Source organism: Odontesthes bonariensis, chromosome 24 (assembly GCF_027942865.1).
Source record: "Odontesthes bonariensis isolate fOdoBon6 chromosome 24, fOdoBon6.hap1, whole genome shotgun sequence".
Classification (NCBI taxonomy): Eukaryota; Metazoa; Chordata; class Actinopteri; order Atheriniformes; family Atherinopsidae; genus Odontesthes; species Odontesthes bonariensis.
Window position 1 is genome coordinate 3,843,576 of NC_134529.1, and position 13,510 is coordinate 3,857,085.

At 40.6% G+C, this 13,510-nt stretch overlaps 1 protein-coding gene across 2 annotated transcripts in view; it reads left to right on the forward strand.

Annotated features, from left to right (window-relative positions):
* Window positions 1-1,580: 1,580 nt before the first annotated feature.
* Window positions 1,581-13,510, forward strand: part of cnksr3 (cnksr family member 3) — a 48,337-nt gene continuing 36,407 nt past the window's right edge. For both annotated transcript variants that reach the window (XM_075458821.1, XM_075458822.1), the window contains exon 1: window positions 1,581-1,787. In XM_075458821.1, the coding sequence (XP_075314936.1) occupies window positions 1,736-1,787 (52 nt within the window). In that variant the 5' untranslated portion in view covers window positions 1,581-1,735. The remainder of the gene's footprint in view (window positions 1,788-13,510) is intronic.

Genomic DNA, 13,510 nt, shown 5'->3' on the forward strand with positions numbered 1-13,510 from the left:
AATGATAATATTTCAATTAGAATCTGAAAAGAAATAAAGACTTTTTTCCGCTCATTCTCACGTTTAAAATATCGCCTCCTGTAAACCACGCCCCCAAAACAATTCTCCATTCACGTGCTGTCGGATTTCTTCTTGTTTTCACTCACTGCTGACATTTGTCCTTTAAAAGGGCAGTTCAAAGCTCTCTGCTGTGCAGTGTGAAGTGTTCTTCCCGTGGGAAACATCTGTAGACACTAAAAAAAGCTTAAAAAGCCCACACCCAGGACACATGGCTGAGATGCTGTGAAACATGAAGCATTTTTGATGCTTTCTATCACACAGATTTACTCACATTTACAAGGACAACTCATTTGTTTTGCTATAAATTACTTTAATAAAGAAAATACATGATTTTGGATTAAATCCACCTAAAGGTAAAAGTACTTTACTTGCTATGATTTGAGAATAGTCCCCGTGATCGTGTCTACATCCAGATATTGATGCACGTTTTGTGATTCTATTTGTTTTCTTTAACACAAGTTTAATATATAGATGGAATTACTTTATCTGTGATATTTAAATTGGATTAAATGTCTATGCTGAAGATATGGAATGTGAAATAATGTTAAATCACACATTTTTTTTTACGTCTTTAGGGTTTAAGAAAGGCTTTAACATTTTTAATTTTGTGTTAATTTATCTTATTTGATCTTTTTGTTGTATTTTATTGCTTTCACTGTTCTTTTATTGTTTTTTATTTGTTTTTACTTATTCTTCTCTTTATTTATTACCTGCTGCAAAGCACTTTGGGCTGTATAAATAAAGTACATTTACATTTAATTAATAAAAGAAACAGCGGTCTTCTGAGATAGATAGATAGATAGATAGATAGATAGATAGATAGATAGATAGATAGATAGATAGATAGATAGATGAAATAGATAGATAGATGAATAGTTTATTCATCCCAATTTGGGAAATTGTTGTGTTGCAGCAGCATACAGTAAAAGATATGTAAACAATTAAAGTAAAAACAAGCAAATAGAATAGAATAGAATAGAATAGAATGAAATAAAATAAAATAAATATAAAATAGTGAATAAACATTAGCTATATATATAGATAGATAGATAGATAGATAGATAAGTACTTTGTTGAGTTGTGTTGCAGCAGCATACAGTAAAAGATACGTAAACAATTAAAGTAAAAACAAGCAAATAAAATAAAATAAAATAAAATAAAATAAAATAAAATAGTGAATTAGCTATTTACAGTATGAAGAGGTTTTTTTTTCACCTTCGAGAGGTGAAATTCACGTAGGCTTTTGAGGACAAAATCAGAAGAAAAGAAAACAGAATTGTAGAAGAACATAGAAGAACAACATAAATTAAGTTGTGTAGTAATATCACTGCTGCTGTTAACAGGAATAAAGCGTTAAACATCAAAACGATTAAAAAACTATAAACTCCCACAGCCTATGAAGGCACTAATCAAAATGCTCTTATGTGATTGGAGGAACGGGAGAAAAGGGGCGTGGCCGACATCCCACTAAGCTAACACCCACCACACGCGCTGCTTGTTTTCTCACTTCCAACGGACAGTTCGATAAAAAGAAACGGACCGTTGAGTCGGATGTACCGCAGCCTCCACATTTAACGGACATTTAACGGACACCATTCCCGCCTAACGGCTCCGTCCGCTCTCTGGGACGCGCTACGGTTGAGTTTACAGCCGGGTGTCGCAGCTCCTTGGCGGCATGGAGGCTGTGAGTGAGTGGACCCCGCAACAAGTGGTGGCCTGGATGAGAGGTGAGCAGGGGCGCCGAAAAGGGGGGTAAAAAGGAGAAGGATTCTAGGGGCCCATGATTAAGCAGGGCCCAGAGAGGCCCTAATAAAATTATAATACTGGCAAAAAAATAATATGACACTTAAGTTATTAATTAACTTATAATCACAAATATATTTTATTTACATTTTACTGGTAACAATAACTTTATTTGTTTTTGGAAACATTACGTTTATGTTTTGTATTTTTCAGGTAGGCTTATTAGACCTGGTTCAGATGGAAAAATTACAATATTTTCCAGCAGTCAGAGTGTTTTGAATTGTCCTAAAGACACCAAAAACTCTTTAAAACCCACTTTTGGGTTTGTGAAACCTTTATTCTGCTTGTGAAAAGGCGAAAAATGTCCATTTACTGCTCTTTTTCCCACATTTGGACCACAACAGACTAAAAATAAAACCCAGAAAACTTTTAAAACACACTTTGTGAAACCTTTTTACTTCTGAAAATGCACCAAAAAGGTCATTTCACTGCTTTTTCCGCACATCTAGACTAATGGGGAGCAAGTTTTTCACCTGGACTTCGTTTCACAAATCAAAAAGTGCGTTTTAAAGAGTCTATATTACCTGTAGAATGTAATATATTGTAATATTTGGGTCTAGAGAGAACTAGAATGATCTAAAGTGGGCTAAAGTGGGTCTAGAGTGATCTAAACTGGCTCTAAAGTGTTATAAACAGGGTCTAAAATGGTATAAAGGGGTCTAGAGTGGTGTAAAGTGGGTCTAAAGTTATCTAAACTTGGTCTAAAGTGGTATAAAGTGGGTCTAGAATGATCTAAAGTGGTATAAAGGGGTCTGGAGTGGTGTAAAGTGGTATAAAGTGGGTCTAAAGTGATCTAAACTAGGTCTAAAGTGGTATAAAGTGGGTCTAGAATGATCTAAAGTGGTATAAAGGGGTCTAGAGTGGTCTAAAGTGGTGTAAAGTGGGTCTAAAGTGGTATAAAGTGGGTCTAAAGTGATCTAAACTTGGTCTAAAGTGGTATAAAGTGGGTCTAGAATGATCTAAAGTGGTATAAAGGGGTCTAGAGTGGTGTAAAGTGGTATAAAGTGGGTCTAAAGTGATCTAAACTGGGTCTAAAGTGGTATAAAGTGGGTCTAGAATGATCTAAAGTGGTATAAAGGGGTCTAGAGTGGTCTAAAGTGGGTCTAAAGTGGTGTAAAGTGGGTCTGAAGTGGTATAAAGTGGGTCTAAAGTGATCTAAACTGGGTCTAAAGTGGTATAAAGTGGGTCTGAAGTGGTGTAAAGTGGGTCTAAAGTGATCTAAACTGGGTCTAAAGTGGTATAAAGTGGGTCGAATGATCTAAAGTGGGTCTAAAGTGGTATACAGGGGTCTACAGTGGGCTAAAGTGGGTCTAAATCCCTGTTAAAAGCCATTATATGGCTCCTTTCTTTCTTTTCCCTAAACTCCTGAATCGGAAGCAAACTTCATCACTTTCTAAACTAAAACCAGTCTGATGGTGTTAGGTTTAATATGATTCAGCTAACAGATAAACAAATGATTTCTGAGTGTTTTATTAGACGTTTTTGATTAAAATGAATTGTTAAAGCTTAGTTTAAAGTGGTGTAAAGTGGTATAAAGTGGGTCTAAAGTGATCTAAACTAGGTCTAAAGTGGTAAAAAGTGGGTCTAGAATGATCTAAAGTGGTATAAAGGGGTCTAGAGTGGTCTAAAGTGGTGTAAAGTGGGTCTAAAGTGGTATAAAGTGGGTCTAAAGTGATCTAAACTTGGTCTAAAGTGGTATAAAGTGGGTCTAGAATGATCTAAAGTGGTATAAAGGGGTCTAGAGTGGTCTAAAGTGGGTCTAAAGTGGTGTAAAGTGGGTCTGAAGTGGTATAAAGTGGGTCTAAAGTGATCTAAACTGGGTCTAAAGTGGTATAAGGTGGGTCTGAAGTGGTATAAAGTGGGTCTAAAGTGATCTAAACTGGGTCTAAAGTGGTATAAAGTGGGTCTAGAATGATCTAAAGTGGGTCTAAAGTGGTATAAAGTGGGTCTAGAATGATCTAAAGTGGGTCTAAAGTGGTATACAGGGGTCTACAGTGGGCTAAAGTGGGTCTAAATCCCTGTTAAAAGCCATTATATGGCTCCTTTCTTTCTTTTCCCTAAACTCCTGAATCGGAAGCAAACTTCATCACTTTCTAAACTAAAACCAGTCTGATGGTGTTAGGTTTAATATGATTCAGCTAGCAGATAAACAAATGATTTCTGAGTGTTTTATTAGACGTTTTTGATTAAAATGAATTGTTAAAGCTTAGTTTAAAGGACTTTTAAAAAGTGGGAATGATGCACGGTCGTGTTCTCTAACTCAACTAATTATTACTTCAGGTTGTTATTTGGGCTGTGAGGGAGTTGGAGGGTGGAGTTTATTGCCTTGTTTTCTGCGCCCGACTGAAGCAATTAAACGTGCACGTTAGCCAAACACAAGCCGTGTATGAGACGCTGCTCCAGCTTAATCACACCAGCTCAGTGTGTGTTTTGGCTCGCTCGCAGGCTGCAGACGATAAGGAAAGTCGCTTTGGTCGTGGCCTTGTTTACCTTTTTTTTTCACAGAGTGTCATATTTCTGCTTGTTGAGTGGCAGCTGGACAGGATTTACTCTCCTGCACAGACTCACAGCACCAATAAGCACCAATCAGGCACGGTGGGTTAACAGATAAGGCGTAAAATGGAAATCAGGTTTGATAACGAGCTCTTTTTTTTAATGAGCAGGTGTTGCAGACAAACAGCAGCAGGACGTGGACCTTTTTTAATGCATCCAGTTTTTAATTCCTGTTGGTTAATTATCATTTTGAGATGGAAAAACCTTTAAAAAACAGTTTATTCATCATTATTCAGTGGAGTCCTTTCGGTACCCTCCATGTGATTCTGTCAGGGACTGAATAAGTGTTAAATAAACAGCCCGATTGAACCGGCTGGTAAACCAGTTACTCCTGAATGTAAAGTATACACTACTCCTCATTTCTTCATATTTTAACTCCAAGTAGCCAGACTTTCGCGTCGTCCTTTAACGTGGTCTTGAGCAACAGTTCTTAAGACTTTCTGAGGGTATTTCAGAGTTTTTCTTTGGACATTTTCTGCTTTTTCACTCATTTTCAGTCCAGTTTTTTCTTTGTTAAGCCACTTAACTCTGACCTGTGAACCATTCAGGCAGAAAAAAGGCTCCTAACTCAAGGGATGAACCAGTGTTGTGTCCACACAGAACAGACAACTTAGCAAAGAAGCCGTTTTAAACCGGATCTTTAGGCACTTTGTTCCCAGCAGCCTGTCACACATTGAAAAACAGGACTTTATATCACCAAACAGGAATAAAATTCCCTCAGATTTGGAGTCAGACGAGCAACAAAAAATTATTATATATTTTTTTTTACATTAATTTACTCAAATAGTGGCCTAAAATGAACAGAAACAGACATTTAATTATAATTTCTTGTATAACAATTCATTTCCAACTACATTTGTATGATTTTGACAGCCATGTTAAGTATTTTATGTAGTTTTTGAAGTATTTTGGTCATGAGACATCTTTTATTTCCTTATATTTTGCATCCAAGCAGCTTAAGTGATCTTCAGCAATAGTTTCAACACTTTCTGAAGTTCTTTCAACGTTTTTCTTTGGACATTTTCTGCTTTTTCACTCATTTTCAGTCCAGTTTTTTCTTTATTAAGCCACTTAACTCTGACCTATGAGTCATTCAAGCAGGAAAAAGGCTCCTAACTCAAGGGATGAACCAGTGTTGTGTCCACACAGAACAGACAACTTAGCAAAGAAGCCATTTTAAACTGGATCTTTAGGCTCTTTGTTCCTAGCAGCCTGTCACAGAGACACATCATTTGTTCCCATTTCTTTAGTTGCATCTATGAAAAACAGCTTCATAGTTTCAACTTTTTTGTACGTTTACGTTTAAACTACTTTCAGTTACCAAAAGAGTCAAATTAATATAAGAAATTCAGTTTAAAAAAAATCCTAATCCCCAAAAAATGAACGTTATCACGTCTAAAAGTAGAAAAGTAGGAAAAAAACGGAGAATAATAAGAATTATATGTTAAACAACATCAAGAAAAAGTAAATAAGATTAAATTTAAAGCTTAAAAAGGAATATAAGATATAATCTAATGACTAATTATGGAACAATTAATATAAATGAAATGATTAAACTTGTTTTATGCCACCAGAAATGAATAATCTAGAAGCTCTTTGTGGGTTTTAGACTGGAATTAAGATTTGTTCCCATTTCTTTAGCTGCATGTGTGAAAAACAGCAAAGATAACACAGTGTGACAGACAGAAAACAGGATTTCTGCAGCAACAAGGTGATTCCCAAAGAGCTGTTAGCTGAAAACTTGGCATATCTCAGCATGGTGTGCAGTGTGTCCTTAAAACATTTGAGGAAACTGGACAAGTGGAGGACAAAAGAAGAAGTGTCAGGCCTAAAGAACTATCTACAGCAGATGGACAGGATCTGAAAGTGATGTCCTTAAGAAAGAGGAAAACATCCAGCAAAGACCTGACACAGGAGCTGAGAGATGCATCTGGACCTTCAGCTGATCCATCTGCTGTTGGCCCAAGCCTCATCAGAAATGGGCTCCATGGAAGGGTGGCTGTCAGGAAGCCGTTCTTAAGGAAGGGAAACAGGGAGAAAAGGCTGAGCTGGGCCAAAGGACACAAGAAGTGGGCTGAAAATCAGTGGCAGCAGGTCTGATGTTTCAGGTTTTCCTGCTAACATAAAGAAACAGACTCTGGTATGATCTTCAGCTCTCATACATCGGAAAAGCTTGAGTTCTCTGCTCTTTGAGTGATGTGACTCTCACTCTGACTGCCCTGCGGTGAGCATCCACTCAGCTTCTGTCAGCACACTCTCTCACATGCATACCAACACTCCTGTCATGCAGCAGCAGAAACAATGCTGAGCCCAGTGCAATAAAGAACCAGACAATACCGGCTCCTGACCCGGGTCGGCCTCCCGCTGTGCGGAGGGTCAGAAGGTCACGGCCCCGCCTTCTTCTGTTGGACCTGCCATTAAACCACATGTGACCACGCCGCTGTTATTATCTGAGAGTTGTAGTTAAACAGCCGTGAATGAACGTGAAGATCTCTGCTCACAGGGTTATATTTATGTGAAGGCAGGAGGACAGAGAGTGTTTTCAGCTGTGGATGAATCTGAAGCCTTGGCAGCAGGATGGAGGATATAGATCATTTTAAGTCCTGCAGACAGTTTTGGTTCCTTAAATGAAGGTCGGAGCTTATTTCCTGCGTGAAGTGAAGTGAAGTGAAATTTATTTATATAGCACTTTTCAGCAACAAGGCGATCCAAAGTGCTTAGTCGGGTACGGTAATCTATCTAAACAGACACTTGCTCAGATTCAGAAAGAGGATGCAGCTCATGCTCGTATCTGGTTATGCTCTTATGATCTCTGCCTGTGGCGTTGGGGCGGTCAGGGTGTGTGTTTGCATCTGAAAGTGTGTGTTTAAAATGGGTCTAGAATGATCTAAACTGGGTCTAAAGTAGTATAAAGGGGTCTAGAATGATCTAAAGTGGGTCTAAAGTAGTATAAAGTGGGTCTAGAATGATCTAAAGTGGGCTAAAGCGGGTCTAGAGTGATCTAAAGTGGGTCTAGAATGGTCTAAAGTAGTATAAAGGGGGTCTAGAATGATCTAAAGTGGGCTAAAGCGGGTCTAGAGTGATCTAAAGTGGGTCTAGAATGATCTAAAGTGGGTCTAAAGAAGTATAAAGGGGGTCTAGAATGATCTAAAGTAGGTCTAAAGAAGTATAAAGGGGGTCTAGAATGATCTAAAGTAGGTCTAAAGAAGTATAAAGTGGGTCTAGGGTGGGCTAAAGCGGGTCTAGAGTGATCTAAAGTGGGTCTAGGGTGGGCTAAAGTGGGTCTAGAGTAGTATAAAGTGGGTCTAGAATGATCTAAAGTAGGTCTAAAGAAGTATAAAGTGGGTCTAGGGTGGGCTAAAGTGGGTCTAGAGTGATCTAAAGTGGGTCTAGAATGATCTAAAGTGGGTCTAGGGTGGGCTAAAGTGGGTCTAGAGTAGTATAAAGTGGGTCTAGAATGATCTAAAGTAGGTCTAAAGAAGTATAAAGTGGGTCTAGGGTGGGCTAAAGCGGGTCTAGAGTGATCTAAAGTGGGTCTAGGGTGGGCTAAAGTGGGTCTAGAGTAGTATAAAGTGGGTCTAGAATGATCTAAAGTAGGTCTAAAGAAGTATAAAGTGGGTCTAGGGTGGGCTAAAGCGGGTCTAGAGTGGGCTAAAGTGGGTCTAGAATGATCTAAAGTGGGTCTAGAATGATCTAAAGTGGGTCTAAAGAAGTATAAAGGGGGTCTAGAATGATCTAAAGTAGGTCTAAAGAAGTATAAAGGGGGTCTAGAATGATCTAAAGTAGGTCTAAAGAAGTATAAAGGGGGTCTAGAATGATCTAAAGTAGGTCTAAAGAAGTATAAAGTGGGTCTAGGGTGGGCTAAAGCGGGTCTAGAGTGATCTAAAGTGGGTCTAGGGTGGGCTAAAGTGGGTCTAGAGTAGTATAAAGTGGGTCTAGAATGATCTAAAGTAGGTCTAAAGAAGTATAAAGTGGGTCTAGGGTGGGCTAAAGTGGGTCTAGAGTGATCTAAAGTGGGTCTAGAATGATCTAAAGTGGGTCTAGGGTGGGCTAAAGTGGGTCTAGAGTAGTATAAAGTGGGTCTAGAATGATCTAAAGTAGGTCTAAAGAAGTATAAAGTGGGTCTAGGGTGGGCTAAAGCGGGTCTAGAGTGATCTAAAGTGGGTCTAGGGTGGGCTAAAGTGGGTCTAGAGTAGTATAAAGTGGGTCTAGAATGATCTAAAGTAGGTCTAAAGAAGTATAAAGTGGGTCTAGGGTGGGCTAAAGCGGGTCTAGAGTGGGCTAAAGTGGGTCTAGAATGATCTAAAGTGGGTCTAGGGTGGGCTAAAGTGGGTCTAGAGTAGTATAAAGTGGGTCTAGAATGATCTAAAGTGGGTCTAGGGTGGGCTAAAGTGGGTCTAGAGTAGTATAAAGTGGGTCTAGAATGATCTAAAGTAGGTCTAAAGAAGTATAAAGTGGGTCTAGGGTGGGCTAAAGCGGGTCTAGAGTGGGCTAAAGTGGGTCTAGATAGAATGATCTAAAGTAGTATAAAGGTCGGCCTCCTGCTGTGCAGAGGGTCAGAAGGTCACGGCGCCGCCTTCTTCTGTTGGGCCTGCCATTAAACCATATGTGACCACGCCGCTGTTATTATCTGAGAGTTGTAGTTAGACGGCCGTGAATGAACGTGAAGATCTCTGCTCACAGGATCAGTGATTTATGTGAAGGCAGGAGGACAGAGAGTGTTTGTTGGGGACTATTTTCAGCTGTGGATGAATCTGAAGCCTTGGCAGCAGGATGGAGGATATAGATCTCACCACAGCAGTGGTTTGTACGTTAATTTTAAGGCCTGCAGACAGTTTTGGTTCCTTAAAGCTTATTTCCTGCGTGGTCGGGTACGGTAATCTATCAGAGGCTAAACAGATACTCTGAGCGTCACTGCTCAGATTCAGAAAGAGGATGCAGCTCATGCTCGTATCTAGTTATGGGCTGTGTTCAAAACCGCATACTTCTCCTACTACTCCTACTAACTTTCTGAGTTAGTAAGCGAGTTTGAGTAAGCAGAAGTTCCCGGATGCATACTAGATTCTCCTAAATGTTGGGTATGCATCATGAGGTTACTACTCATACTCAAACTACCCAAGATGCAACGTAACGTGACGTCGCCGATCGTCATTTCCTGTCAAAACGGTAGTTTCAAGCTAGCTACAACGAGGGTAGGTTCACTTCCTGTTTTCAAAACAAAAGCGCCAATTGTATCGTAATGGCTTTCCCTATGATAAAAGGCAACGGGTATTTTATTTTGTGAAAATAACCGGAAGTGCGTTGCTCACTGCGGCTAGCTTTAGTAGCGCCGAATTCGTGGGAACAAAATTGTAAACAGCCGGTATTTTGTCAGGTTTTCAACACGTTGGGGATCTAAACGACTACTTTCTCACCTGAAAATGTTTCAAATGTTCTCGTCAGTATTGGAACAATCGTCCCGTGAAAAGGAGGCGAACTGGCCCGACAGCGTCGGCTCGGCGTGTTCAGACAGACCCACATACTTCTCTGCCTCCCTGACAGGTGCAGGAACACCTCTCAGCTTCAGACGCTGGAATAATGAGCTGACAGGCTCTCTGAGGAGGTGTGTTGAAAAGCAGCAACAGGGTTAAGGATGGCGTCGTTTACCTGCTAAGTTACTGAAACAAACTGATTTCACCGAGCTCTGAAGCTTCTCCAGCTCACCGCAGTCTGTGGGTTTGTTTGAAATCAGAGTCCAAACAAACCTGAAAATGTTCTGAACGCAGCCGCCCCAAACCCTGCACGATTGTTCTTTCAGTTTGAGGAATTTTATCACACAAAGAGCTTCCTTCCTTCCTTGGTCTCTGAAATAAAAAAAGAGCAGGAAGGAAGCTCGCCGCTCTGACCCGTGAAACCTTCTCATAAATGATGAACTTTCCATTTTCCCTGTCGCTTAGTTTCACTCTGTAAGCTGCTTCATGATCATTTTCTGTCCGGTTTGGAAGAAGAAAATTCCCTTTTATAGTGATAAGACCCCTGAAAAGATTATTAGTCAGTTTAAAGGGATAGTTCGCCTCTTCTGACATGAAGCTGTGTGACATCCCATATCAGCAACATCATTTCTGAACATCTTCTTACCCCCTGCTGCGTCCTGTGAGCAGAATTCCAGCCTCGTTTTGGTGTTGATGAAGGTAGTCCGGCTAGTTGGCTGGGGTTTAAAAAATAAAGCGTTTTGCTTCTCAGAACAATATGCGTTCAAAAGAGTAATACATTTGCATCACTAAATCGTTCTCCAGGAAAAAGTCAGACCTCACAATCGCTCACAAAAGGTGTGTGTTTAAAGTGGTATAAACTGGGTCTAGAATGATCTAGAGTGGGCTAAAGTGGGTCTAAAATAGTATAAAGTGGGTCTAGAGTAGTATAAAGTGGGTCTAGATTGGGCTAAAGTGGATCTAGAATGATCTAAAGTGGGTCTAGAGTGGGCTAAAGTGGGTCTAGAGTGATCTAAAGTTATCTAAAGTGGGCCTAGAGTGATCTAAAGTGGGTCTAGAATGATCTAAAGTGGGTCTAAAGTAGTATAAAGGGTGTCTAGAATGATCTAAAGTGGGCCTAGAGTGATCTAAAGTGGGCCTAGAGTGATCTAAAGTGGGTCTAGAATGATCTAAAGTGGGTCTAAAGTAGTATAAAGTGGGTCTAGAGTGATCTAAAGTGGGCTAAAGTGGGTCTAGAGTGATCTAAAGTGGGCCTAGAGTGATCTAAAGTGGGCTAAAGTGGGTCTAGAGTGATCTAAAGTGGGTCTAGAGTGATCTAAAGTGGGTCTAAAGTAGTATAAAGTGGGAAAACAGCCGCGCCTGTTACGGTGTTTGCTGCTCAGTCTGCACTTCGGTCTGCACAGCAGGCAGTGATACGAAGGGAGAGAAAATAGGGCCAAGCGATTGTGAGGTCTGACTTTTTCCTGGAGAACGATTTTGTGATGCAAATGTATTACTCTGTTGAACGCATATTGTTTTGAGAAGCAAAACGCTTTATTTTTTAAACCCCGGCCAACTAGCCGGACTACCTTCATCGTTTTATTCAAATGAACCAGATGAAATCTGTTCAGTTCATCGCTGGGATTTTTCCTTTTCAGCAGATCCAGATCTTTAACTTCTGACTGCTCCACTTGTTCGGTCGCCTTATTGAGGCGTTTGCACGGTGGGTTTGATCACAGCCTCCAGCAGATAAAATGCACGTCTCATGCCTTCCTGGTGGTGTGTTGCCCCCCCCCCACCTCCAACATTTGTTCTTATCAGTGAAACTGAGTTCACTGAGGGACTCTGGTGAATCAGAGGAAGCTCTCCCGGGCGCCTCTTCCTGCCTTTCTTTTAACTCTGAGCTCACACACCAAACCAACGATGAGGACATTAATAACCACACAAGTGATTTAAACGCACTCTAAGGAAATATCCCAACATCTTTAGCTGCTGTTCTCTCTTTTCTCTGGAAGCTCCACCTGTCCATGAGGGCTCCATGTTTTTAAGAGCAAACTGTCATGGCGGTCCTTCCCTACACAGTGACCCCCCCGTTCCTGTTTGCTCAGTTTTATAAGTGCGCTCAGCACATATCTGCACAGTGCTCAAGGAAATCCTTTTTCCTCTTGAATGGTGTTTGTTCGACAGCGTTTCCCCCCCCACACACACACCCTGAGAACTATGAATAGCCTCACTGATCTTTTCCTCTCGGACCTCCACCCTCGTCCTGTTCTGATGGCGATGAGGTAAATATTCCTTTTGTGATTCAACCACACGACACGTGACGTTGAGCTCAGCCGGCGTCGTCGTGTATGTTAGAAACTGTCTGTTCGTGTCCAGTTTAATGTCCTGAAATCTTTAAGAGTGGGACGTCTCCTTTGTTTTGATCTTCTACACCAGTGATACTCACTATTTATTTCACAAGAGCCACATTGGCAGCAAAATCAAGGGAAGAGCCACTTTTACCACAACATACTAAAGTCCCCTTTTGCAAAAATGCATTTCTACATATAAAACATCATCACAGCCAATATATTTTCAATTAAGACCACATTTACCTTAATATACTGGGATGAGTGGAAGCTGGCGTGCATGTCCTCAACTTTCTTCATGTTGTATTTGTCGTTTGTTGTTGTAATCATAGTGAGACATTCAGGATGAGCATGGTTTCTGTGCTGGTTTTTGCCCTTTTTTGATTAAAAACCGATCCATTGTGCCTGCATCTCTCGGTACACCCAACGTTTGCCTGCTCGTCCCCTCTCTGGCATCTTCATGCTGATTTTTGTTTGGTTTTTGTGCTGGTTTTTGACCTTTTTTTTTTATTTAAAAACCGATCCATTGTGCCTGCATCTCGCGCTGGCTAAAGGAGCTAGCGTGCTCTGTGGTTTAAGCGGGCTGCGTTGCCAGGTTTAACAGTTCCCCCTTTAGGAAACACCATTAAGCCTTAATTAATACTTAATAAAAATACTTAATTCTACAAAAAGGCAAACTTTATAAAAATACCTAATACTGTGCAGTATTCGCTGTGTGTTATCTGAAAAAATGTATTGTTATTGTTAGCATATTGTTATAAGCTACTATGCGAGTGCGAGCCGCCGATTAAAGCTTGAGGAGCCGCACAATGAGTATCTCTGGTGTAGACCAATGATTATCTGGACTGTTTATGAGCAGCTGGAGTTTTATTTTTCCTGACTGTCTCACAGGTTTGCGGTGGAATAGCTCGGCCACTTTACAATCACCGAGCCCTGTAAATCCTTTAAGTTACTGTCAGGTCAGGAATTCAGGAGGTGTGACCACGTCAGCAGTCTTCGGGTCGGTGGAAGATGAGTTGAAACACTGTTCATTCCACCCAGAGGGGAAGGTTAAGCAAGCTTTAAAACTCTTTTCATGCTTTTAACCTTGCTGCAGAGGCTTTAGAGAAGCTGGTTTTAAAGGGTTGTGTTCAGTCAACATGAACAGACGGACTGAGACGGGCAGGATTGGAACTAATTGTGCTGCACAGGGTTGTTATTTAGGTTTGTGTCATAGAGCTGTGCAGTCGGGTTCGTCCCTGTCGGACTCTGCGTTACATTAACGCACTCTTCTCTTCTGCCCTCAGCTTTCTA